A 27480-nucleotide genomic window follows, 5' to 3' on the forward strand; every position below is an offset into this window, starting at 1 on the left:
TTTATGAATAATCGATTCGCCATCAATAATTGTTTTGGTAAAGCCATCCTCCTTCCATTTTATAATTTTTCCGCCACTAGCCATGATTAAATGAACGGTAAAAAGTAAGAGCGGCGGGGTGACTTATTTAGGCAGGAATATATATGACAGCAACACTCATGACAATGTCAATCATGTTACGTTATTATTAAAATGTTTCCTTTTCTTTTTCATTACTTCTTTAACACACTACTTCTCCGCTGCGGGTATTTTGCTATATATATAATATATGAATTACCTCCAAAGAGCGCTGAGACTTTTGATATCATGAACGTGTGTACAAAGGGGTCTCCTGCCCAGCAAAAGTCGAGCAGCCAGCGCTGCGTGCATAGCTGTGCCGCCTTTGAGACGCTGACTGCGCTTCTGCCTTAAGTCAAAGTGAGCACTTTTAATTTTTTTCATCCGCCCCCTGAGCTATAGCCCAGACAAGTGCAAACACGGGACCCCTTTTCTACACCACGGCAAAATAATATTAAGGCGATTCACACTTTCTTTTGCACGTATACGATTATCAGGTCCTCAGCTCGGATTATGAACACACGCGCGTACAGTGGAGGACTCACAGTGCCATCACAGCCGATTAATGGCGGGACGTCTCACCAGTCTACACAAGACCCACCGCGACTGTCCCCAAAAGGCGATCATAACGTCAGCGAACACATCTCTATACTATATAAACTTTCCTTTCTTTACACCTTTTTTCCTTTTATCCCAAACCAAAGCCTTTCTCTCTTAACACGGCAGAGGACACAAAAATAATTTTCTTTAATTGCCGGTAAGGCACATTACCAGAGGCACAAATTTGAACGTTCACATAGAAAATGTAATTTCTATACCACAGCCGTCGTGTAGCGCTTTCAAAAGGGATCTACTACCGAGAGATGATCCATATACATTTTAGCTGCTGTTAGTTACTTACCTGTTTTGTTACACAGTCTTTAAAATGTAGTTTACCCAAAACCACTCCAGTAGTGCTCAATGTACCTGTACTTCTTAAAACGTTAATGTTTTACTGTTTAATAACTTATAGACTATATTTCATTATTTTTCCCTTGCACTCAGTGACCAAAGCTATACACACACATATAGACACATACAAACATACACACAAGTATATGTATGTGTATATATATGTATGTATGTATGTGTGTATATGTATATATATATATATATATATATATATATATATATATATATATATATATATATATATATATATATATATATATATATATATATATGTGTGTGTATATATATATATAAATATATATATATATATATATATGACAGCAGCAATCCAAGCTGTGAGAAAACAGTAAAAAGGAGGCGTGTCAGACGTCAGGTACATTTTCTGATGCAGCTACGAAAACAACTTTGTGACGCTGCCACCAAATACACAAAACAATTACTTTGACAATCATGTTACATTATATTTAAAATGTTTCCTTTTCTTTTCATAACTTCTTTAACACATGACATCGCTGGGCTGGTATTTTGCTATATATATATATATATCACAGCGACACTCATAACAGTGACAAAACAATTACATTGACAATCATGTTACGTTATTTTCAAAATGTTTCCTTTTCTTTCTCTTCTTTAACACACTACTTCTCCGCTGCCAAGCGCGGGTATTTTGAGAGAGAGAGAGAGAGAGAGAGATATGAGAACAACATAGATAGATAGATAGATAGATATGAGAACAACATTCATATCAATGACAAAACAATTACATTAACAATAATGTTACGTTATTTTTAAAATTTTTCCTTTTCTTTTTCGTACCTTCTTTAAAACACTACTTCTCCGCTGCGAAGCGCGGGTATTCTGCTAGTAGAAATAAATATATATGCTTAAAGAGACAAACTTATACTTACAATAACATACATACATACAGTAACATACATCAAAAGACCCAGAGCCATCATCCTAGACCAGTAGACTGAGGGAGCCTGCATGTCAGTCTCGTCAGAGGATCAACCCCGTGTGCCTTTTATCAGATAAGACCGGGTGGTGTGCCTTTCCCACGGTTGAGCGTCCAAAGAAACTGAGGGCGGAACCTTCCCTTATATACTAATTAGGTGTCCTTGCCCAAAAGCGGCCTACGTGGAAGCAGTGTATGCAGAAGTGATCAGTTTCAGCCTACCCCCTCCTTCCACGGGACACGGCGCTATTTTTTCTTCTACTCGGCCTTGACACTAGTGCCTGATACCAGAAGACACAGTAATATGCTTACATGTGAAAAAAGCCTCTCGAAGTGAAAAACAACTCCTTACATAGCCTTGGCTGTATCTTTAGAACATTCCCGGCTGTTTTTCCCAAAACATTAGTTTCTATAGCTGATTCTGCGCTGAAGCGACTAACGCCCATCTGCTCTCTTGATTCCCCCTCCCTCTCTTTATTTCACCTTTGCTTTTTACAGAGAAAAATCCTTCCATTACAGATGTGCTGATTGTAGTATGTTGAATGATGATTCCAGATTTATCCAGATTTTTTGTGGGTGTGTGAGTGAGTGGACCCTCTGACATCCCATTCAGGGGGTTTATTCTGTCTCGTGCATAGTGTTCCGGGACAGGCCCCATCTTAAACTTGTCTATTTATATAAGATGTAACTGCATGCATGTCTCGTCAAAATACATTCAATAATAAATGGTTCATTTGGATTTACATCGGGTTGTGGAGAAATCTTCAGTTAAAAACATACAGCCTTCAGAAAGGAGGTCTGAATTCAGAATTTATTGCATAGCATAGGAAGCAGTTGCACAGCTCACAAAGTTCATGAAATGAGTAATTAGTAAATTCAGCGAGCTTACATTTATTAGATAGATACTTTATTAATCCCAAGGGGAAATTCACATAATCCAGCAGCAGTATACTGATACAAAGAAACAATATTAAATTAAATAGTAATAAAAATGAAGAATGAAAAAATAAAAATAAAAAAGCCGACAATAACTTTGAGTAATGTTAGCATTTACTCCCCCGGGTGGAATTGAAGAGTCGCATAGTGTGGGGGAGGAACGATCTCCTCAGTCTGTCAGTGGAGCAAGACCGTGACAAAAGTCTGTTACTGAAGCTACTCCTCTGCCTGGAAATGACACTGTTCAGTGGATGCAGTGGATTCTTCATGATTGACAGGAGTTTGCTTAATGCCCTTTGCTCTGCCACAGATGTTAAACTGTCCAACTTTACTCCTACATTAGAGCCTGCCTTCTTAACAAGTTTGTCCAGGCATGAGGCGTCTTTCATCTTTATGCTGCCTCTCCAGCACACCACCGCGTAGAAGAGGGCACTTGCCACAACCGTCTGGTAGAACATCTGCAGCATTTTATTGCAGATGTTGAAGGATGCCAACCTTCTCAGAAAGTATAGTCTGCTCTGACCTTTCTTACATAGAGCATCAGTATTGGCAGTCCATTCCAATTTGTCATCCAGCTGCACTCCCAGATATTTATAGGTCTGCATACAGTCACCTCTGATGATCACATGGTCCATGAGGGGCTTGGGCCTCCTAAAATCCACCACCAGCTCCTTGGTTTTGCTGGTGTTAAGATGTAAGTGGTTTGAGTCGCACCATTTAACAAAGTCTTTGATTAGCTTCCTGTACTCCTCCTCCTGCCCCCTCCTGATGCAGCCCACAATAGCAGTGTCATCCGCGAACCTTTGCACTTGACAGGACTCTGAGTCATATTGGAAGTCTGATGTATATAGATTGAACAGGACCAGAGAAAGTACAGTCCCCTGCAGCGCCCCTGTATTGCTGAACACAATGTCAGACCTGCAGTTCCCAAGACGCACATATTGAGGTCTGTCTGTAAGATAGTCCACAATCCATGCCACCAGGTGTGAGTCTACTCCCATCTCAGTCAGCTTGTCTCTAAGGAGCAGAGGGTGGATGGTGTTGAAGGTGCTAGAGAAGTCCAAAAACAATTCTTACAGCACCACTGCATCTGTCCAGGTGAGAGAGGGATCAGTGTAGCATATAGATGATGGCATCCTCCGCTCCTACCTTCTCCTGGTATGCGAACTGCAGAGGGTCGAGGGCGTGGTGGACCTGTGGCCTCAGGTGGTGAAGCAGCAGCCGCTCCATGGTCTTCATCAGATGTGACGTCAGAGCAACAGGCCGGAAGTCATTCAGCTCACTAGGACGTGATATCTTTGGGACAGGGGTGATACAAGATGTTTTCCAAAGCCTTGGGACTCTCCCCTGTTCCAGGCTCAGGTTGAAGATGCGCTGTAGAGGACTCCCCAGTTCCAACGCACAGGCCTTTAGCAGTCGTGGCAATACACCATCTGGACCCTCTGCTTTGCTGGCAGTCTTTTCAGCTCTCTGCTCACATGGGCTGCTGTAATTGTGGTTGGGGATGTCTCACCTATGCTGGTATCAGCAGAAGGATGGTTGGAGGATGCAGTACTCCGGGGTGAGAGTGGGTTAGGGTGATCAAACCTATTAAAGAAGTTGTTCATTTGGTTTGCTCTCTCCACGTCTGTCTCGATGGCGGCACCCCGCTTCGAGCTGCAGCCAGTGATAATCTTCATTCCATCCCACACTTCCTTCATGCTGTTGTTCTGCAACGTCTGCTCCAGCTTTCTCCTGTACTGCTCCTTAGCTTCCCTGAGCTGGACTCGGAGTTCCTTCTGCACGCGTTTGAGCTCATGCTGATCACCACCTTTAAAAGCCCTTTTCTTCTGGTTCAAAAGGCCTTTGATGTCACTTGTAATCCATGTCTTGTTGTTAGCATAGCAGCGTACTGTTCTTACTGGAGACACAATGTCCATACAGAAGTTGATGTAATCAGTTGTACATTCAACAACCTCTTCAATGTTCTCACTATGTGACCCCAGCAATATATCCCAGTCTGTAGTTCCAAAGCAGTCTCTCAGAGCCTGCTCTGCCTCAAGGGACCACTTCCTGAATCACTTAAACAAAATACTCTCCTTCTAGTTCTTCCTATCACTATCTAATGTTCAAGCCCACCATTATCTAATGTGCATCACTTGACCGAAACTGCCTTCATTACTTCATACCCTGTTTGAGACCTGTTTATCGATCATTTCTCACCAGCAAGTCAGTATCAGGGGAACACACGTAAGATACTGAGCCGCTCAAATTAATAGTTTCTTGTTGCACAAACATCCCTTAACCCTAAAGTCTAAGCTGCTGCATCTCTAAGAGAATGGCACGGTTTCTTATAGAACATACTTTTCTTGTCATATCATCACTTCATGTTAGTGCCCAAGCTGGTGGACAGGCAGGCAGAGGCCTATCTGCTGCTAATGAAAATAAGTGGCCTATTTGTCTTTCTCTCGTGGTTGAAGTCTCAGTAGCTGCATTTGTTAAAATAAAAGTTTGTTTAGCTCTCTCAAAGTAAACGGTGTCCTTGACTTAAGTTTTAAACTTTGCAGCAAGATATTGGTTTGCAGCTGCAAAGAGAAAAATAATAAAATATGCAGGCACAGGCTTTTTTGTGATTTAACCCTTAGTATACTAGTGTACATTCGGATATACTGCTTATTTTCATACATGCTTATGATTATTTTTGAATATATGTAAATCATCAACTTTAAGAATTTACTTTTTATAGTTTATAGTTTAGATTACACCATCTTTTACCATGTGAGTGTTGAAATCTTTCTTGTGCATTTGTAAATGCGTTTTGAAAGTAAAGGTCACATTCCCAGAAGGTACCCATTCTTATACTGCAGGCAATTGATACCTTTTATGGTCAATTTATAAAAGAAAATGTTGAAACTCCCCTTGCTTAGATGAAAAGAAATCACACAAAATGTAATATTATAGAACTGTTAGAAGAAGACTGTAGAATTTCATGATATTTTGTTTGGCCAATTTTTTTTTTTAAGCCAAATATAAAGAGCCAATGACACCTTGAAAAGAAGCTGTTCTGCAGATGTATCCCTGCTTATCAAGAATTGAAACAACTAGAACAGTTCTATGGAACTGGCATGCTTAGTACTCATAACTATCAAAGCACAGAAAAACAGTTGCCAGCTCTTTATGAGCAGTCTCTATCATCAGCTGTCTAAGATATATGGATATGTTGTTACTTAAACCTTTCTGCAAACCTGTTAATCCATGTCCTTTGAATAGTTTGAATAAAAAATGGCAAATATCATCCCATTATATAAAAAGGTTGACAGGGCAGATCCATGCAACTATAGGCCAGTAAGCTTAACATGCATCACAGGAAAATTTAATGGAAGGAATTATTAATGATAAGATTGAGCAGCACATGGCAAGGACAGGAGTTATTCTGAACAGTCAGCATGGGTTCAGAAGAGGGAGGTCGTGTTTTGTTCTAACATGCTGGAATTCTATGAGGAGGCAACAAAAGGATACGATCAAAGTGGAGTTTATGATATTATTTATCTGGACTTTCAGAAAGCATTTAATAAGGTGCCACATGATAGGTTGGGCATCAAGTTAAAAGAAGTGGGAGTTCAGGGTGATGGTTTTTAGATTGGTGCAGAATTGGCTCAGACACAGGAAGCAGTGGGTGATGGTGCAAGGAACCTCGTCAGAACTGGCTGATGTTAAGAGTGGTGTTCCACAGGGGTCAGTGCTAGGGCCACTGCTATTTTTAATATATATTGTGAGCCGGAGGGCTGATCGCACCCCAAATAGAGACAGACGCCCCTGGGAAAACCAGAAACCCTGAAACACTGACTACACATTGCTCCTTATCCTTGCACTATAACGCGTAATACAAGCCTCGCGCGGTACTCCGCCGACTTAAAAGCAAACAATCAATTCCCAAACTGACAGGCGCTGCGCAAGGCTTATATCTCTCTCTGCTCCTAGCGGAACTGTTATATCTGACTTGTCATGGAGCACGTTTAAGCTCATGTGTTTGCGGTGTCTGAATAAAAATCCTTCTTTTTTTCTACGACCTTCTGTGTCTCTGTGCAAATCTGTGACCCAAGCGTGACAATGTATAAATGATTTAGATAGGAATATAAGTAACAAGCTGGTTAAGTTTGCAGATGATACCAAGATAGGTTGATTAGCAGATAATTTGGAATCTGTTATACACTGTGTGCACAATTATTAGGCAAGTGAGTATTTTGACCATATCATCATTTTTAATGCGTATATTCCAACTCCAAGCTGTATTAACTTGAATGCTTATTGGATTTAAGCACGTCAGGTGATGTGTATTTGTGTAATGAGGGAGGGTGTGGCCTAAGGAGATCAACACCCTATATCAATTTGTGCAGAATTATTAGGCAGCTAGTTTTCCTCCGGCAAAATGGGCCAAAAAAGAGATTTAACTGACTCTGAAAAGTCAAAAATTGTAAAAAGTCTTTCAGAGGGATGCAGCACTTTTGGAATTGCTAAGATATTGGTGTGTGATCACAGAACCATCAAACATTTTGTTGCAAATAGTCAACAGGGTCGCAAGAAACGTGTTGAGAACAAAAGACGCAAATTAGCTGCCAAAGATTTGAGAAGAATCAAACGTGAAGCTACCAGGAACCCATTATCCTCCAGTACTTTCATATTCCAGAGCTGCAACCTACCTGGAGTGACCAGAACTCCAAGGTGTTCAGTGCTCAAAGACATGGCCAAGGTAAGGAGGGCTGAAACCCAACCACCACTGAACAAGAAACATAATTTGAAACGTCAAAACTGGGCCAAGAAATATCTGAAGACAGATTTTTTCAAAGGTTTTATGGACCGATGAGATGAGAGTGACTCTTGATGGACCAGATGGATGGACCTGTGGATCAGTAATGGGCACAGAGCTCCACTCCAACGTAGAGGTGGGGTACTGGTATGAGCTGGTATCTTTAAAGATGAGCTAGTTGGACCTTTTTGCATTGAAGATGAACTCAAAATCAACTCCCAAACCTACTGCCAGTTTTTCGAAGACACTTTCTTCAAACAGTGATACAGGAAAAAGACCATTATTTTGATGCAGGCCAATGCTCCATCACTTGCATCGAAGTTCTCCACTGCGTGGCCAGCCAGTAAAGGCCTTAAAGATGAAGGAATAATCACATGGCCCCCTTCCTCATCTGACCTAAACCCTATCGAGAACTTGTGGGCACTTCTTAAACGCTAGATTTACGGGGGAGAAAAACAATACACCTCTCTGAAGAGTGTCTGGGAGGCTGTAGTCACTGCTCCACAAAAAGCTGATCGTCAACAGATCAAAAAACTGACAGACTCCATGAATGGAAAGGCTTGAGACTGTTATTGGAAAGAGGGGTGGCTATATTGGTCATTGATTGATTGATTTATTTTTTTTGAAATGTCAGAGATGTTTATTTGTAAATTTTGAGGTGTTTGTTTATTATTCTCACTATAACAGATGAAAATAAACAAGTGAGATGGGAAAATTTTCATTTTTCCTTTAGTTGCATAATAAATCTGCACACTAATAGTTGCCTAATAATTGTGCTTTATATGTATTCCCCTGATGATGTTCACACTCACATTTCCGTTGTAAAACATTCAGGTTTCAGGTTTATTAACATTTTGGATTGACTGATAGCACTGTGTTTGTTCCATATTAAAATTAATCCTCAAAAATACAACTTGCCTAATAATTCTGCACTCCCTGTATTGTGGCAGATGAAATTTATTGTCAGTAAATGTAAAGTATTACACATAGGAAGTAAAAATGTTAGGTTTGAATATACAATGGGCGGTCGGAAAATCAAGAGTACACCTTATGAGAAGGATTTCGGAGTCATAGTGGACTCTAAGCTATCAACTTCCCGACACTGTTCAGAAGCCATTAAGAAGCCTAACAGAATGTTAGAATATATAGCACGATGTGTGGAGTACAAGTCCAAGTAGGTTATGCTCAACCATTATAAAGGTTACTTAGTGCAGTTTTGATCTCCAGACTACAAAAAGGACATAGCAGCGCTAGAAAAGGTCCAGAGAAGAGCGACTAGGCTGATTCCAGATCTACAGGGGTTGAATTATGAGGAAAGATTAAAAGAGCTGACTGAGCCTTTACAGTTTAAGCAAAAGAAGATTAAAAGGTGACATGATTGAAGTGTTTAAAATTATAAAGGGAATTAGTAGAGTGGATCGAGACTTGTATTTTAAAATGAGATCATCAAGAACACGGGGACACAGTTGGAAACTTGTTAAGGGTATTACATTAGGAACATTAGTACTAGGTTGTTGTACCGTGTTAGCCATTATGAATGTAGAGAAAAGCTAAGCAAAATGACACCTTTTATTGGCTAACTAAAAAGATTACAGTATGCAAGCTTTGAGGCAGCTGAGGGCCCTTCTTCAGGCAAGAGATTATCTTGCCTGAAGAAGGGCCTAAGAAGAACTGTAATCTTTTTAGTTAGCCAATAAAAGGTGTCATTTTGCTTGGCTTTTCTCTACATGAGGAACATTAGGAAGTTTTTTTTTTTACACAAAGAACGATAGACACTTAGAATAAGCTACCAAGTAGTGTGGTAGACAGTAAGACGTTAGGGACTTTCAGAACTCAACTTGATGTTTTCTTGAAGGAAATAAGTGGATAGGACTGGCGAGCTTTGTTGGGCTGAATGGCCTGTTCTCGTCAAGAGTGTTTTAATTTAAAAATGTGTAAGTTTCTTCATTAAGGCGATATGGGTGATCAGCTGCATGAGACAGACAGTGATTTAGAAATTACCAAAATGACAATAGTATCTTCCTGGCAACTTCAGTTTTCTGATGTGTGTGGAGAATGCCTGGGGCCATTGGAGAGACAAGTAAAATGTGCCTGTTTGTAATCGATAGAATGAAGATGACTGCCATTGTCCGATAGGTCTTGATATCCCATCTTAACATAGAGAAGCTTGTTCACCAGTGTCTCCCGGACTGCCTTTGGAGATGATTTTGCTGGTCATCAATTGGCTGATTGACAATTATAGTATTGTTGATATTGGCTTCCACTGGGCTAAATTCAGCTGTTCCTGTTTGTGATTTTTAGCCTGCATTAAATTACAAGCATTAAGGGATTTCACTTTTAGCAGACACTTTTTTTTTTTTTCTTCTATAAAACCTACATGTTTCACAGGAAACATTCACTCCCTGATTGTGTACACATGTACAGACATGTATTAGGGAAAAGAAAAAAAAAGGCCACACAGTGTAGAAAAAAAGGCCTATTCTAAGATTAAAGTGGACATTTCAACCTTAATCTCAAAATGTACACTTTAATTTTATAGTTTATGTCGACATTTTGACTTTAATCTCATACTTTGTCATTAAAGAAGAATGTCTTTAAATTTCATCTTAAAATTGATTTTTTATTGACTAGAGTTTCTCAAGCCCCATTGTAAATGAAGTAGCATGTTAAATGTTTTGTAATCTAAGTGCCCCCCCAACCTGGTCATTTACTGCTACATTCTTTTTAAACTGGCTTTCTTGTGCGTTAAGAGGAGCCACAGGCAGCAATCATGACAGAGAATACGTTAACTTCGTGCTTTTATAGATTTTTGAAGATTTAGAATATTGAGATTTATACTTAATTCCATTTTCATGATGAAATACATTAAAATATGTATATTACATTTTACAGATAAATTGTTAATTTAAATAATTTAATAATTAAACATCTTCAGGGCACAGAAGTTGCACTGCTGCTTCTAGTATCAGGGTCACATCCCAGATGTTCTCATCCTGGAGTTTGTATGTTTCCCTGGTGGGATTCCTTGGCTTGCTTTAGGTTTTATCCAAAGGTATTCAGGTTAGGTGATGCTAAGTTGACGCTAGCGTATATGTGTGCTCGTATTCGGCTTGCAATGAGCTGGGTCGCGTCCAGGGATTGTTCCTTCCTTGTGAGATTTTTCAATGTTCCTTAAAAATTTTTAATTCAATGGATGTTCTTCTGAGCAAGCTTTCTTTATTGCCGCTCTGCTGTGTCTTTCAAATGTACCAAACCCAAGTTCCTATCCTTCCGTTTTCTTTATCCACATAATAAAGTCTTCATGAAAGTAAAATTAGCTATAAACTTAGAACACTGAGTGTTCAGAAATTTTAAGGAACACTGAAAAATGTTGTGCACATTGGCTCAACTACTGCAATACCTTGCATAAACGAGCACTGCAACTAAATCACCATAAATCTTAGAAAAGCTGGGGCTGAAAAGATCAGATTTTGTGATTGGCCAATTTACCAATCACCGATGAAGTCTTTTTTTGTGAAAATCAGCCGATTTACGTCAGCAGCCAATCAATTGGAGCATCCCTGGTTTTTAATTAAGTAGAACTCTTTTCTAGAGGGATGTTTCTAGTTACTGGAAGTTGTAACACCAAAATTAAATGGCTGGTACAGGAAGTAAATCTTTGGTGAAGAATGTTTATTTTTAACATTTTGTTCTTGTTTTATCAACAGGCCATGTCAGTGATTGGAGACAGAAGGTCAAGGGAACAGAAAGCTAAACAAGAAAGGTGATTTGTGATTCATTATTTGTTTTACAAGTGTTTTACTTTGCCTCCTTTTAGTACTACTGTAAATACCCAATGCTTAAGTTATGTAGTGATATTTCTGTAATTCATTTATTATCTGTACCTGCTTCTGTTGCCCTTTAATTCACCTACCCTTATTTTTGCTACATAATCTTTACACTTTACTGTGTATGTATTATTTGCATTAGCAAGTTCTAAAATGTGTTTTTTTAAATACTTAAACATATCCATTGTTAAATATACATTATTTTCTCTTTCCTCCTTAGAGAGAAGGAATTGGCAAAGGTGACTATCAAGAAAGAAGATGTTGAACTCATAGTAAGTATTGTATTGCAGATATGTATTAAGAACAGATAGTCAAAATCCTGTTAACAGATGCAAAGTTATCATATAAACAGTAGTTTTTCATTCTCCTTCATTAAAGAAATGTATTTGTGTTTAGTCTTATTGGCCTGAACAGTTGCAATTTCAGCCTTAACATAATTACAAGAGGAAAGAAAAGTAATAACAAAACGTATTAGTTCTTCACACGTTATGTGGTAATGGGTAATGCTGTATACTATTTTTTATTCCTGTAGTCCATGAATAAATAAATTAGCAGTTTTTAGCCTGCACTATAACAGAAAGATTACATATCAAAGTTAAGTTAGTAGGAAACAACACAAAATCAAAATGACACTTGCCAACTGAAAAAAAAAAAGTGCACAAAAAACACAGTTCTACTAATCCAAGGACATGTATTATATGTGCATCAGTAAAGCAGTGCTCACTAGACATACCTTATGTACTGTATTTAAGATGATGTTGTGATATTTACATGTTTGTTACATGTAATAACATTTCTTACTGTTCACAAATACAGTAATATTAACAGAACTATATATATTTAAACAACAAGTATCATAATAAATTTGTAATACTATACAATATTACAGTATAAATTAATAAAATATGAAAGATGCAAAGTTTAACAAAACATTAAGAATTAATGAAAATGAGACGTAGAATCCGGATTTGATTGCTGTAATTTAAGACAACTAACTAAAGACATCAATTTTTCATTTGGCCTGTACTATTCGTAGTAACAGCAATAGTAAAAGCCAGCCACCATGTACGATATCATCATGCGTGCCAAAGCTACTTTGCCTCAAAATAAATGAATCATAGGTAAGCCCATGTCCCCAAGCCATAATGTTTGTCGGTCTGGTCTTGGCATCACAGATGACTTTTTTCGGGTTATACATTCCTTTTAATGAAACAACACACTAGCACAACTGATCCTTATTTTGCAGTTAAGTTCATCAGGTAGGAGCCCAGACCCTCCATGATGCTGTAGTAACAGCTGTTACTAGTTTGATGCAACCTTCTGAGATGAAGGTCAGCATCATTTTTAGAAAAAAAGAAATAGTGACCCACTTTTAAGGGCTCGCTGCATCTTAGAAAAAGCCTGTTCTTCTGCCCAGGTTTGTAAGTGCTGAGTTTGTAACAGAAGAGTCAATTGTGGACCTTGCGTGCCTTGTCACTGTGAGGCAAACATTTAGTAAATCCCAAAAAGTTGTTAATTTTTAAAAAGGAACCCGTTCACAACCAGTGCTGTTCACTAATAACATTTTTCTACAGGAAAGACTGTTAATACCGGTTAAATACCTGTATAATTTAATCAGTTAAGTTATTTACAGTAAATACATCACGTACAATTAGAACTGCCTACATAAAAGAATTGCCATACCATACCAAATGTTTACTCACCTATGTGGTCTCAGCTATTACTGGTTTCATCAACTACAACATATATTTTCTTGCCACAAATCGAAGAACAGTGTACATATGTTGTTCAAAGACACAGGGCAAATGAGTTCTACGAAGACTGCTGTCATTTTCTGGCAGCCCGCCTCTTTGTTTGCAAAAAGGGTGCATCTTTGCCATTTTTTCCAGCAGTATGTCTGACTCGCGTGGACACAAACTGGCATCTTGCATCTGACAATTGTTTCCTCGGTTGTTACCTGAAGTGGAACACTTTTTGATCTTAATTTCTCCTTGATTTTGAGATGGGTTTTAGATTTGATGTGGTCATTGAAAGTATCTTTTCATGTCCAGTCTATGTTATGCAGGCAAAACTTGCAGAAAAGTTGGCCAGATTTGTAAAAGTTGCCAGGATATTGTTGTGCACTGAATTTTGCCCTTAAGCTCGTGTTTTCATTTTTTCAATGTAGTTAGGGTATCTGATACTGCTCGCTTCGACATTTGTCTCATGCAGTTAGCTAATTCGCGTGCCTTTTAATGAGAAAACATACAGGAAAGACGCACACAAACAGAGGCACAACAGGATTTCTACAAAGAGTTTCATTCGCTTTCTGAATGATAGAACTACAGATTATTCAATTGTTTAATTTATTGGGAGGTTTTGTAACAGTCACCCCTTCAGTCTCTAAATTCCGCACATTTCCATTTTTAAATCTAAAATCCATTTTTAATTATTAATTCCATGATTCCGTCTCTGTTTTCTGCATTGTGGAAATCATAGGGCCTTACTTATGTGTAATGAAATTGCTTATGGTTAACAAAAGCAGCTTCATTTTTGCTAGATGCCCTTATTGCAGTTTGAGAGCAGTCAATTATGATTGTCAGGAAAACTGGACACTGCTGCAAATTGCCTAAAAACATGTTCTTTTTTATGTATGTACACCCACACCATACGAAAATTGGATATAGCGATCCCCAAGTTCCTTAATGATTTCGACCACACTTGACCTGTTGGTCAGTTCCCTGAGAACTGAATAAAGGATAATCTGAACTGGTGTATTGAATTAAGTTGCCAATAGTTAAAAGCCCCTTAGTTCTGTCAATGTATTTATTTTCTTTGAATGTGTTTATTTTCCTTAAGTGATCTTAAATATAAAGCATTAATTTGGCTATGCTGATTTTATTTTGTGAAAATCGAGCTACAGATTACAAAGACTGACTTTGAAACTTTATATGTCAACCAAGATAGACTGTGTAGTGTAATCACACTATGTTCAGCACCTTCTGAAATATCAGATTTTTTCTATTTTTTGTGCAACCAAAAAGCTGGCTTCTGAGAACGATTTATAATGAAAGAGACAGAGCAAGGGGAGCAGACTGGGAGATGTGATCAGCATGATTTGTCAAATAACGTGGTTGTTGGGGAGAAATGTGTTTTGCTAACAAGGATGTCAAACCAATATAACTTGTGAAATAAAACTTGTTTGACAGATATATAATTTTTGTATAATAATAAGTAATTTTAATCAAAAGTGCCTTTCAAAATAACCAAGGACACTTTTAATATAAAATATTAAAACGTATCATTACAGTCCAATATGTGTGCATAATTAATAAAATTAACAAAAATAATTAAAAAGATAATTTCAAAGTTTAGGTTTAAAAACAGAAAGTGAGGTACAAATGCAAAGGCACAAAACATTCCATAACTGTGGGCTGGACACACTGAAAAAGGGGTCCCCAACTCTGGTCCTGGAGGGCCCTAATTGCTGCAGGTTCTCATTCCAAAGTTTTTCTTAATTACCATATATACTTACGTATAAGTCAGGTCATGAAACCTGAAAAATTGATCATAAAATCAGACCCCGACTTATACGCCCATTCAATAATACGACACTTAATTTTTTTTTTTTTTTTTATTGTTTGTTTTTTACATCTTCCTGCTTCCTCTAGTGTTGCACCAGTTTCTCAGACACATTGAATTTTGTTGCAGCAGTGCAGTTACCAGTTTCTTTCGCGACTTCAATGACTTTTAATTTAAACCCAGCTTCATATTTTCTTCTGATCGAATGCTCCATCATAGATAAGGGATGCTCTTACGATAAAGGTGTATGAGGGTGTGAGATACAAAAAACACAAAACAGTGCAAACGTTGCTTCAGAATAGTTCAGGTATTACCGTGTGCTCACGTAGGCACAATACATAGAGAAAAAAAAAAAAAGGCAGTGTGCTCTGTGGTTACTCTCTCAGGTGGGCTTTACCATATCATAATCTCTTAGAGCAATAGCGTGAGTTTTCCGCATTCGATTTTATACGACCAAAATAGTAAAATATGGGAAATTGTATGGTAAAATCAAACCCTGACTTATCCGCGGGAGAACTTAAACACAAGTATATATGGTAGTGACCTGTTTTTGCTCCTAATTAACTTCCTTTGAATTAATTTTATTTGACTTGCTCTTAAAGATTCAGACCCCTTCATTGTTTTGTTTTTCTTAATTAGCAGCCAAACAATAATGAGATACAAAATGAGCCAAAACATGACCAACATTGTCCATCATACAATATCTGAAAATAAAGAAAGGCGACGGTCTCAGGAATGCTGATCTGAGCAGGTCCCCAAAACATTTTAGTTGTGCTCTTAGAAAAGAGAAAAGCAACAATTTTGGAAATGTTTGCTATTGCACAATGAGAGCAGCAACAAGCCATGGAATTAATGAAGGGGTTTAATCAACAACAAGAATCCGATCCTAATTAAGCAACTGGTTGGAATTAATTGGTTGGACTTTCAGGCCTTGACATAGTTGGTCTTCTGTTAGCTCACTTATTTCACATTTTATTTCTGTTTAAGTGCCATTTAAGGAAAGAAAAGAAGCAATTCAGAGAAACGATGAAGAAACACTGGGGAACAAATGTTAAACGATTCAGTTAAAATTAATTCAAAAGAAGTTAAATTAGCAGCAAAAACCATGCACTAATTAAGAAAAGGGTTAGAATGAAAATCTGCAGTCACTGGGGCCCTCCAAGACTAGAGTTGGGGACCCCTGCACTAAAAGCTTCATCACCCATAGTACCCGCACCCAGGCATTTTTCTTGTTGCGTTTGTTTGTTATGACTATATTTGTTTTTTTGTTCTAGCATTGTTTTCTTGGCACACTCCAAAGAAATGCACATTATGTTGATTGGAGTTGCCAAATTTGCCTTATATGGGTATGCACATGATGGATTGGCACCCTATCTGTGACTAATAGCCATCTTACACTGAATGATGTTGCTGTAGGCTATAGCTTCTAATAATTTTTGATTGGATTAAGCAACTTTGAGGATTCATGTAATTTATGTAAATGTCTTTATCTCCATTTTAATTTGAAAGTGAGGGCTTCTCCACATTACTTTTTCCATTTAAATTATTATATTTAAGTCTGTATAATTAAATTTTCATTAATTAAAAGAAAACTTGAAGAAGCTCATTAAAAGGTTGCTTTATGAGATTTAATGTAAAGATGGTATAAAAATGAATATGTCATGAATACTGCATTATTTCCCAATGTCAAGGTTGTTTTCTCTCAGAGACTGGTAGAAGTGATTTTTCCATTTGTAGTATCTACTTCCAAAATGCTCCCTAAGCCTTTCACTCTAACATTTTACACAAATGTACCAGTATTGACAGATAGAATGTAATATAACTTTTTCAAACCAACAGTTACAGTAACATAAGTGATCATGAGTACATCCCCTAAATCTAGTGCATCATTAGTGTGCCCTGGAGTGTTCATTACCAAACACATGGTAACACGATTGTTCATAAATATAAAGCCACTGAACACATCATTTGCTTTCCACAGAAATTGATCCACAATATAGTGAGGACATTTACTGCATATGTTGTCATGTTGTAGAAGGATTGGCAGGCAGAGCTGTACGTCTATCTACATAGTATTAAGATACAGGCAGACTAATTCACAGACAATTTCACCCTTTGATTTGTTCTACTGTTCCTAATAAAAGCTCTTGTCTTTACAGATGAGTGAAATGGAGATTCCCCGGGGAGTTGCTGAGCGCAGTCTCAGAGAGCACATGGGTAATGTTGTTGAAGCACTAATTGCACTCACCAACTGAAAATTCTCTTTGCTCTACTGAAAGACTTCATACTACTGGGAAGTGTGCTGCTGAGCTACTGCACTTCAAGTGAAGATGAAATTCTTCAGATGGGACTGTGCTTGTCTTGCAGCATATCGTTTGACTGCATCTAATGGTTCTGTTCACTTCAGACTCCAGGGCGAATATTTGTATTTTAAGGAAATCTGTAATAAAAAAAAAATTGAGTGTTGACTAAAACTTAAATTTGTTCACTTGTTTAAAAAAAATCCCTAACAATGCAATATCATCTTATAAGAAAAAGTTGGAAGCTTAAAAATTCAAAACATTAGTCAAGTATTGCATTAATTAATTAATAATTTGTTTAGTTTATTTGTACTGAATGTCACAAAAGAATATTGGGTATAAATAAAACACAAACAATTGGTCATATTATATGAGCTATTAACTATGAAAAGTGTTAAAAGTCTGTCTGGTTCACTTAGAATATTTTCAGGTGGCAGAATAGAGGCTATAAATTAACCTTACAAAGAATATATTATACAACTATTTTAAACACACAAGATGAAGCTCAAGTCTAGGGGGGGAGAGCACTCTTAATGTCTCCTTACCTTTTAATATCAGTATGTGGTCTGAATATTTTAATTGTGGTTATATAGCAATTATGGAAAACATTTTTTTCTCTATTTCCTTCATTGCCATTTGTATTCACCTTTGTTAAGTAGTCACTAACCATATCCTGAGATTTTCAAACTGTTTACTGCTCAGACAGGCAGTAACCTCCTACATGTAAAAGTGATTACTAAGGAGGTACTTAGTGACTTGGAAATTGTAGAGGGAGAAGTGCTGCTTTGATTAAATAGGCTGAAATCTAACAAATCACCAGCATTAGCTAACATTTAATCTAAAGTGCTTAATGGGGTTAGTGAGTACATATACAGTATAAACCCTTGGCACATTTTTTCAAAAATCTCTGCACACTGTGGCAGTTCCTAAAGACTGGAGGCTAACAAATACATAAAAAATAGTGATTGCGCTGATCCAAGCAACTATTGGCCAGTAAGCTAAACGTGCATCACAGGTAAATCAATAAAAGGATTATTGTAATGGATACCTTGGTGTCCACAGAGGGCCTGACCTAGTCCAAACACATCAACACCTTGGTGAACAAAGCACAATGTCTTTACCACCTCAAATGCCTCCGGGAGTTCAAGAAGTATTACTGTCTGGTTTGGGAATAGCACATAGCAGGAACACAAGGCTCTGTAGACAGTGGTGAGGTCAGTTGAGCGCATCACTGGGTGTGCAGTCGCAAACCTCCAGAACATCTACACCAGGTGGTGAGAATTATCAGTGACAACAGACATCCCAACAATGGCCTCTTCTCTAGGCTGTGGTCAGGAAAACTACCGCTGCCTTAAGACCAGCTCAGAGGAGGTGTGGAGGTGCTTTTTTCCAGGCTATCCGCATCTTAAATGAGGAAAGTATCTAGAATTATGTGGAGCCCTATTGATAACTCCTTTGCATTAAATTTATTTTGTTATTACATTTCATAATTTTCTTACAATGCATACTATTGCACTCATTTGACAATGATTTTTATTATTTACTAGCTAACATTGCTGAAATACCTGATGTTGCCCTGGTTTAAAATAGTGTTTTTTTTTTTTTGGTTTTTTTTTAATTGTTTTGAGAAAAATATAATAAAAAAAAAAACAACTTTAAAAATGACAATGAAGACTCACTAATGTGCTTGTCCTGCGGCCTGGTGTACGTTATCCAGTTGCTGCTCGGAACTGGCCAACTCTATTTAATTGAAAAAAAATGGGTGAAGTGGTGCTCAAACATAAAGAATGCTGCCAGTCACCTCCAGTTCGCCTTCTGGTAGTCATTCCGAGTGTCAACTGGATTATGACATGCATACAAGACCGCAAGATTACCCCGACCCTGCCCAGAAGGGGGTGGGCTAGGGTTGATTTCACTCTACAGTATTTTTAGTTGACCAATGAGAAACGTGTACCAAGTTTCATGAAAATCGCTCTAGCTGTTCAGAAGTGATGCTGGAACATACATACATACACACAGTTAGATCCATAAATCTTTGGACAGAGACAACTTGTTTTTCTAATTTTGGTTCTGTACATTAAACACAATGAAGTTTAAATGAAACAGATGCAGTTGAAGTGCAGACATTCGGCTTTAATTCAGTGAGTTGAACAAAAAGATTGCATAAAAATGTGATGGAACTAAAGTATCTTTTTAACACAATCCTTTCATTTCTGGGGATCAAAAGTAATTGGACAAAATAAATAACTGGAAATAAAATGTTCATTTCTAATACTTGGTTGAAAACCCTTTGCTGGCAATAACAGCCTGGAGTCTTGAACTCATGGACATCACCAGATGCTGGGTTTCCTCCTTTTGAATGCTCTGCCAGGCCTTTACTGCAGCAGCTCTCAGTTGCTGTTTGTTTGTGGGCCTTTCTGGCCGAAGTTTAGTCTTCAACAAGTGAAATGCATGCTCAATTGGGTTAAGATCAGGTGACTGACTAGTCCATTCAATAAACTCCTGGGTTGCTTTGGCTGTATGTTTTGGGTCATTGTCCATCTGTATCATGAAACGCCACCCAATCAATTTGACTGCATTTAGCTGTATTTGAGCAAACACGTATGTTTCTGAACACCTCAGAATTCATTCGTCTGCTTCTGTCCTGTGTCACATCATCAATAAACACTAGTGTCCCAGTGCCACTGGCAGCCATGCACGCCCAAGCCATCACACTGCCTCCACTGTGTTTAACAGATGATGTGGGTATGCTTTGGATAATGAGCTGTTCCACGCCTTCTCCATACTTTTTTCTTGCCATCATTCTGGTAGAGGTTGATCTTGGTTTCATCTGTCCAAAGAATGTTTTCCTGAACTGTGCTGGCTTTTTTTAGATGTTTTTTTAGCAAAGTCCAATCTAGTCTTTCTATTCTTGAGGCTTATGAGTGGCTTGCACCTTGCAGTGCACCCTCTGTATTTACTTTAATACAGTCTTTTCTTTATGGTAGACTTGGATATCGATATGCCTACCCCCTGGAGATTGTTGTTCACTTGGTTGGCTGTTGTGAAGGGGTTTCTCTTCACCATGGAAATTATTCTGCGATTATCCACCTCTGTTGTCTTCTGTGGATGTCCAGGGGCCTCATGTATAAACGGTGCGTACGCACAGAAATGTTGCGTAAGAACTTTTCCACGTTCAAATCGCGATGTATAAAACCTACACTTGGCGTAAAGCCACGCACTTTTCCACGGTACCTCATGACTTGTCGTACGCAAGTTCTCCGCTCGGTTTTGCAAACTGGCGGCACCCAGCGCAAAGCAATGGTACTGTTCTTGTGTTATTACTCATTATTTTCATGACGCGGCTTTATAAATACACAGAAACTAACCGCATATTGTTTATTAGTGTAATGCATCTGATTGTAATTAACTCGTAACAATATTATGGTCCAGGGAATAGCCATAGTATTCCAAATACCATAACTGCTTTAGCGTTGTTACTCTCACTTCTATTTCTTCTTCTTCTTTCAGCTCCTCCCGTTAGGAGTTGCCACAGCGGATCATCTTTTTCCATATTTCTCTCACTGCACGACTCGGAGTATTTATATCACTGTATCTGAGTGTGAATCACAGCAGCAGCTGATCGGAAAGAGAATTATCTCTATACAACTTTAAGGACACGCTGTCTCAGCCACTGCAAAACGTTTTAAAGCCTTTCCTGTACGGACCTCGCGGTTCAGAAACAGTTTAATCCCAAGAACTTTAAATGCACTCAATCAATTGCTCCTTGTAGAACTGTTTGTACTTATAAGTACAATCACCCCACTGTAAACTTGCACTACAGTTATAATATCTCACAACCTGAGCCACTTTATAAAGCGCGTATTTACATATGATGACGATATCATTTTTAAGGTGAAATGCAGCAAAATATGTTTGTTAAATTATACACATAAAACTTTAACTTCATTTAAATAATCTATATTCTTCACTGGGAGTGTCGTGAAGGATAGAATAATTAAACATGTACTACGAAGATATTTCAATGTTCTTTAAGCGTTTTGAAGAATCGGCGCTAAGCTTACAGATGGCTTAACGTCTATTACAGAGCTGATTGTGTGACGATCGGTTACTTGGGGAAAGAAAAGCAAGGACTCTTGGGCGTACGCAATATATATTGAATATAAAACAGAAAGAAAATAACAACACAGCTAAAAGCGCAGCGACAAATTTCGACAAAAGATAAATGCTTGTCATGAGCACGAGGCTCATGAAACACATGTTTAATAATGTGCTTTAGCTCCTATCATCATGAAAATGACATCACGTATACATCTCAGTATTTTAGTTATTCAGAGAGCTGTAATATCACAAATGTAATGGACTCTGTGTCCAGTTGGAGGAAGAGAGCCAGTTTAAGAAGCAAGTAGTGATTCACACACATAGATCACATACAGTAGAAGATCAAATACAAAACAAAGCATTTAACGTGCTACTTTAATTACGATGTAATTTTGAGAAACTGGTTAATTAAACGATTTTAAGATGAAGTTTATAATGTTCTACTAAATGACAAAATAAACTACGTGATTAAAGTGGAAAATTCGAGATTAAAGTTGACATTTCGTGCTTTTTCCCTACCGTGTGCCTTTTTTCTCTGTACCCTAATAAGCTTTCATATGACACTCAGACAGTGGGCTTACAACTCTTCTTTTCACGGCAACTTTGATATGTGACTTCTTTTTATTTCCGGCACTGTGCGATTTTGTGAATGTGAGCTTTCAAGTTTCTCCAACACGCTATGTCACTCGATCAACTTCATTTTGTTGATTATACCACGGTTTATTTGAACAAATAGTATGTTTTTCCTTTGCCTCCACTTGGTATTCGCTGAAATTCTTATATTTTCCCCGTGCTTTTCCCATTGTCTTTTCACAGAAGGCTGCGCTTAAGGGCGATTTATATTGATTTGCATATTCAAATAGGCGTAATTCTGGGAGGATTTGGGGCGTTACAAAATGCGTGCACGGCGTTAGTTTTCACGCTGATCGGGATTTATGTAGCGGAAGAACGTGGAAGTTGGAGTACGCACAGATTCCTGCATCTGGATTTTTCTGTGCGTAAGCACATTTCGGCTTTTGTGCTTACGCCATGTTATAGTGCGAGTTCTACGCACGGCGTTATACATGAGGCCCCAGGTCTTTTTGCGTTGCTGAGTTCACCAGTGCTTGCTTTCTTTCTCAGGATGTACCAAACTGTAGATTTTGCCACTCGTAATATTGTAGCAATTTCTCGGACGGGTTTTTTCTGTTTTCGCAGCTTAAAGATGGCTTCTTTCACCTGCATGGAGAGCTCCTTTGACCGCATGTTGTCTGTTCACAGCAAAATCTTCCACATGCAAGCACCACACCTCAAATCAACTCCAGGGGCCTCATGTATAACGCCGTGCATAGAACTCGCACTATAACATGGCGTAAGCAAAAAGCGAAATGTGCTTACGCACAGAAAAATCCAGATGCAGAAATCTGTGCGCATCTAACTTCCACGCTCTTCCGCTACATAAATCCCGATCAGCGTGAAAACTAACGCCGTGCACGCGCATTATGTAACGCCCCAAATCCTCCCAGAATTACTTATTTGAATATGCAAATCAATATAAATCGCCCTTAAGCGCAGCCTTCTGTGAAAAGACAATGGGAAAAGCACGGGGAAAATATAAGAATTTCAGCGAATACCAAGTGGAGGCAAAGGAAAACATACTATTTGTTCAAATAAACCGTGGTATAATCAACAAAATGAAGTTGATCGAGTGACATAGCGTGTTGGAGAAACTTGAAAGCTCACATTCACAAAATCGCACAGTGCCGGAAATAAAAAAGAAGTCACATATCAAAGTTGCCGTGAAAAGAAGAGTTGTAAGCCCACTGTCTGAGTGTCATATGAAAGTTTATTAGGTACAGAGAAAAAGGCACACGGTGGGGAAAAGCACTAAATGTCAACTTTAATCTCGAATTTTCCACTTTAATCACGTAGTTTATTTTGTCATTTAGTAGAACATTATAAACTTCATCTTAAAATCGTTTAATTAACCAGTTTCTCAAAATTACATCGTAATTAAAGTAGCACGTTAAATGCTTTGTTTTGTATTTGATCTTCTACTGTATGTGATCTATGTGTGTGAATCACTACTTGCTTCTTAAACTGGCTCTCTTCCTCCAACTGGACACAGAGTCCATTACATTTGTGATATTACAGCTCTCTGAATAACTAAAATACTGAGATGTATACGTGATGTCATTTTCATGATGATAGGAGCTAAAGCACATTATTAAACATGTGTTTCATGAGCCTGTGCTCATGACAAGCATTTATCTTTGTCGAAATTTGTCGCTGCGTTTTTAGCTGTGTTGTTATTTTCTTTCTGTTTTATATTCAATATATATTGGCGCGCCCCAAGAGTCCTTGCTTTTCTTTCCCAAGTAACCGATCGCCATACAATCAGCTCTGTAATAGACGTTAAGCCATCTGTAAGCTTAGCGCCGATTCTTCAAAACGTTTAAAGAACATTGAAATATCTTCGTAGTACATGTTTAATTATTCTATCCTTCACGACACTCCCAGTGAAGAATATAGATTATTTAAATGAAGTTAAAGTTTTATGTGTATAATTTAACAAACATATTTTGCTGCATTTCACCTTAAAATGATATCGCATCATATGTAAATACGCGCTTTATAAAGTGGCCCAGGTTGTGAGATATTATAACTGTAGTGCAAGTTTACAGTGGGGTGATTGTACTTATAAGTACAAACCGTTCTACAAGGAGCAATTGATTGAGTGCATTTAAAGTTCTTGGGATTAAACTGTTTCTGAACCGCGAGGTCCGTACAGGAAAGGCTTTAAAACATTTTGCAGTGGCAGAGACAGCGTGTGCTTAAGCTGTATACCGATAATTCTCTTCCGATCAGCTGCTGCTGTGATTCACACTCAGATACAGTGATATAAATACTCCGAGTCGTGCAGTGAGAGTAATATGGAAAAAGATGATCCGCTGTGGCAACTCCTAACGGGAGGAGCTGAAAGAAGAAGAAGAAATAGAAGTGAGAGTAACAACGCTAAAGCAGTTATGGTATTTGGAATACTATGGCTGTTCCCTGGGACCATTATATTGTTACGAGTTAATTACAATCAGATGCATTACACTAATAAACAATATGCGGTTAGTTTCTGTGTATTTATAAAGCCGCGTCATGAAAATAATGAGTAATCACACAAGAACAGTACCATTGCTTTGACGCTGGGTGCCGCCAGTTTGCAAAACCGAGCGGAGAACTTGCGTACGACAAGGCATGAGGTACCGTGGAAAAGTGCGTGGCTTTACGCCAAGTGTAGGTTTTATACATCGCGATTTGAACGTGGAAAAGTTCTTACGCAACATTTCTGTGCGTACGCACCGTTTATACATGAGGCCCCAGGCCTTTTATCTGCATAATTGATAATGACACAATGACGGACTTGCCCACACCTGCCCATGAAATAGCCTTTGAGTCAATTGTCCAATTACTTTTGAGCCCCTGAAATGAAGGCATTGTGTTAAAAAAATGCTTTAGTTGCATCACATTTTATGCAATCTTTTTGTTCAGTCCACTGAATTAAAGCTGAAAGTCTGCACTTCAACTGCATCGGAGTTGTTTCATTTAAAATTCATTGTGGTAATGTACAGAACCAAAATTAGAAAAAAGTTGTCTCTGTCCAAATATTTATGGACCTAACTCTACATTGACTTTTATATATACAATACTGTATATAGATAAAGTAATGTATATGTCATTGTTCTTTTATGTTCTACTTAAATGGCACAACCTTTGAGTTTAGCAACTAAATATTTCCCCATGGACTGTACTGTGTGCATAATTTGTGTGTGACAAATAAAATTTGACTTTTTAAGGAAAAGACTGAGCATCACATATCTAGAACAGGAATTTTATGGAATAGTCGGCATTAGTTTAAATGTGGAAGATCATGTTTCACTAATCTTTCCACTATTTAAGGAAGCAACAAAATAAGATCAAAGGGGGTACAAATGATATCACAAATCTTCTGAAAATCAAGATAAATAATTAGGTACCACATGAATGGTTAGTGATTAAACTAAAAACTGAGAATTCAGTGAACAGTCTGCAGTTGGTTACAAATTTGGCACAAACACAGGAAGCAAAGTGTAATGGAGAGGAGAACTTTTCAAATTAGCTGATGTTAAAAGTTGTGATCCTCAGGGATCAGTGCTGGGGCCTCTGGTCTTTTTAACATACATAAATGATCTGGACAAGAACATAATGAATATACTGATTAAATTTGAAGGGTGGAAGGGCAGATATTGTTGGGTCAGCCAAATTGTCAACAGTGGGATTTGGATAGCATATAGGCTTGGGCATATTAGTGGCAAATGAATTTTAGTGTAAGTACTGTAAATGTAAAGTATTACATATAGGATGCAGACATACTCAATTTGAATACAAAATAGGAGGTTTAAAATTAAACCTTACACAAAAAATTGATGTTAGGTCATACAAGTATATCTGGTGCTGTAGAGTATGGCAATGGAGGTATGCTTAACCTGTGTAACACATCAGTGAGACTTCACCTTGAGTACTGTGTTCGATTTTGGTCTCCATATTAGAGAAAGTCTGAAGAGAGCGACTAGGCTAATTCCTGGGCTAGGAGGTAAGGTTGAAATAGCTGAACTGTATCAGTTTAAGAACATACAGATTAAGAGGTCACATTATTAAAATGTTTAAAATTCTGAAAAAAATTAGCATAGTGAATCCTTGCTGTTAGTTTAAAATAAATTCTGCAACAAGGACAGTTAAAAACTTGTTAAGGGCATATTTTGTACAAATGTTAGGAAGTTTTTCTTCACGCAAAGAGCCATAGACTCATGGAATAAATTATCAGGTAGTGTGACATAGTGTAAGATTTTAGGTACCTTCAAATCTCAAGTTTGTTATTTTGGACAGTCTATTCTAAATGAATAAGATGCATGAGCTTGTTGGGCTGAATGGCTTGTACTTGTCACAGTTTTTCTAATGTTCAAAAATCCTCTTCAACTATATTTCTATGTAGCTTCCCAAATCTGTTTTTGTCAGTTTTGAGATTTTGCATAAAGTCTAAAAAAAGAGCTTGCACTAACTCATATTGGCCCATTGTGTACTTAAGATGGTAATACCTTCATACTGTACTTCTCCAACGGTCATTTATTGCTTTTGTTTTAAAGTCATGCCTGTCTTTTCCTTCTGGCCAGCTTGTACCTTTATTCTGTGTTTGTAAAAATTACAGGTCTTGAATTTTACTTTTTAAATAGTATGCAAATTATGGTTAACATTTAAAATATTGTTGAAATTCTGTATAAATTTCTTCTAAAATGTAATTGGGTCTTCATCAAAGTCATACAAACAGAAAGAGAGACCACAATGAAATCACACACAGAATGTTATACATTTTAATTAACTGATAAAAATGAGCCAGCATTAAATGTCTTTGTCAGAAAAACTATAGTAAAGCATTTGATTCCTGTGAGCAGCAGTGATTGTCGGTCAGTTCCACATATTGGCTTGGTGGCTATTGTTGCTTGAAGTCCCCAATTCACATCCTCACACAAGACTTCTGTTGGATTAAGATGTGGACTCTGACTTGGGCTTTCCAAAATGTGAAGTATCTTTTACTTTGACTATCCCTTGGGTAGACAGATTTTTGCATTAAGGGACAGTTTCTTTATGTAAGATTCACTTTCTGTTCTGCTGCTGTTAATGGTTGGATACTTTGACATTCTTGTGTAGAACTTGTTGGTGCAATCCATGATTCATAACTCCATCAATGATTTGCAATCTGTTCTTGTCCTATGGTAGCAGAACAGGCCTAATCCATCATACTGCCACTACTGTGTTTCAAGGTTGGGATGGGGTTCTTAAGATGAAAGGCAGTGTTTGATTTTCACAAAATAAGTTGAATTTTAGCTAGAAAGTTCTATTATTAACTCTGCAGCCCACAGACCATTTTTCCAGTAGTCATCTGGTTCATCCAGGTGGTTGTTAGCAAACTTTAATAAGGCAATAATAGTAGTAGTT

The 27480-nt window shown here is 37.8% G+C and overlaps 1 protein-coding gene across 1 annotated transcript in view; it reads left to right on the forward strand.

Annotated features, from left to right (window-relative positions):
- The window catches only part of hypk (huntingtin interacting protein K), a 28342-nt gene extending 10792 nt beyond the window's left edge, over positions 1-17550 (forward strand). Inside the window, exons 2-4 of the mRNA XM_039773355.1 lie at positions 11396-11451; positions 11736-11787; positions 17236-17550. Of these exons, the coding sequence (XP_039629289.1) occupies positions 11396-11451; positions 11736-11787; positions 17236-17331 (204 nt within the window). The 3' untranslated portion in view covers positions 17332-17550. The remainder of the gene's footprint in view (positions 1-11395; positions 11452-11735; positions 11788-17235) is intronic.
- The last annotated feature ends 9930 nt before the right edge of the window (positions 17551-27480 follow it).

The sequence above is a fragment of the Polypterus senegalus genome, chromosome 12, assembly GCF_016835505.1.
Source record: "Polypterus senegalus isolate Bchr_013 chromosome 12, ASM1683550v1, whole genome shotgun sequence".
Taxonomy (NCBI): Eukaryota; Metazoa; Chordata; class Cladistia; order Polypteriformes; family Polypteridae; genus Polypterus; species Polypterus senegalus.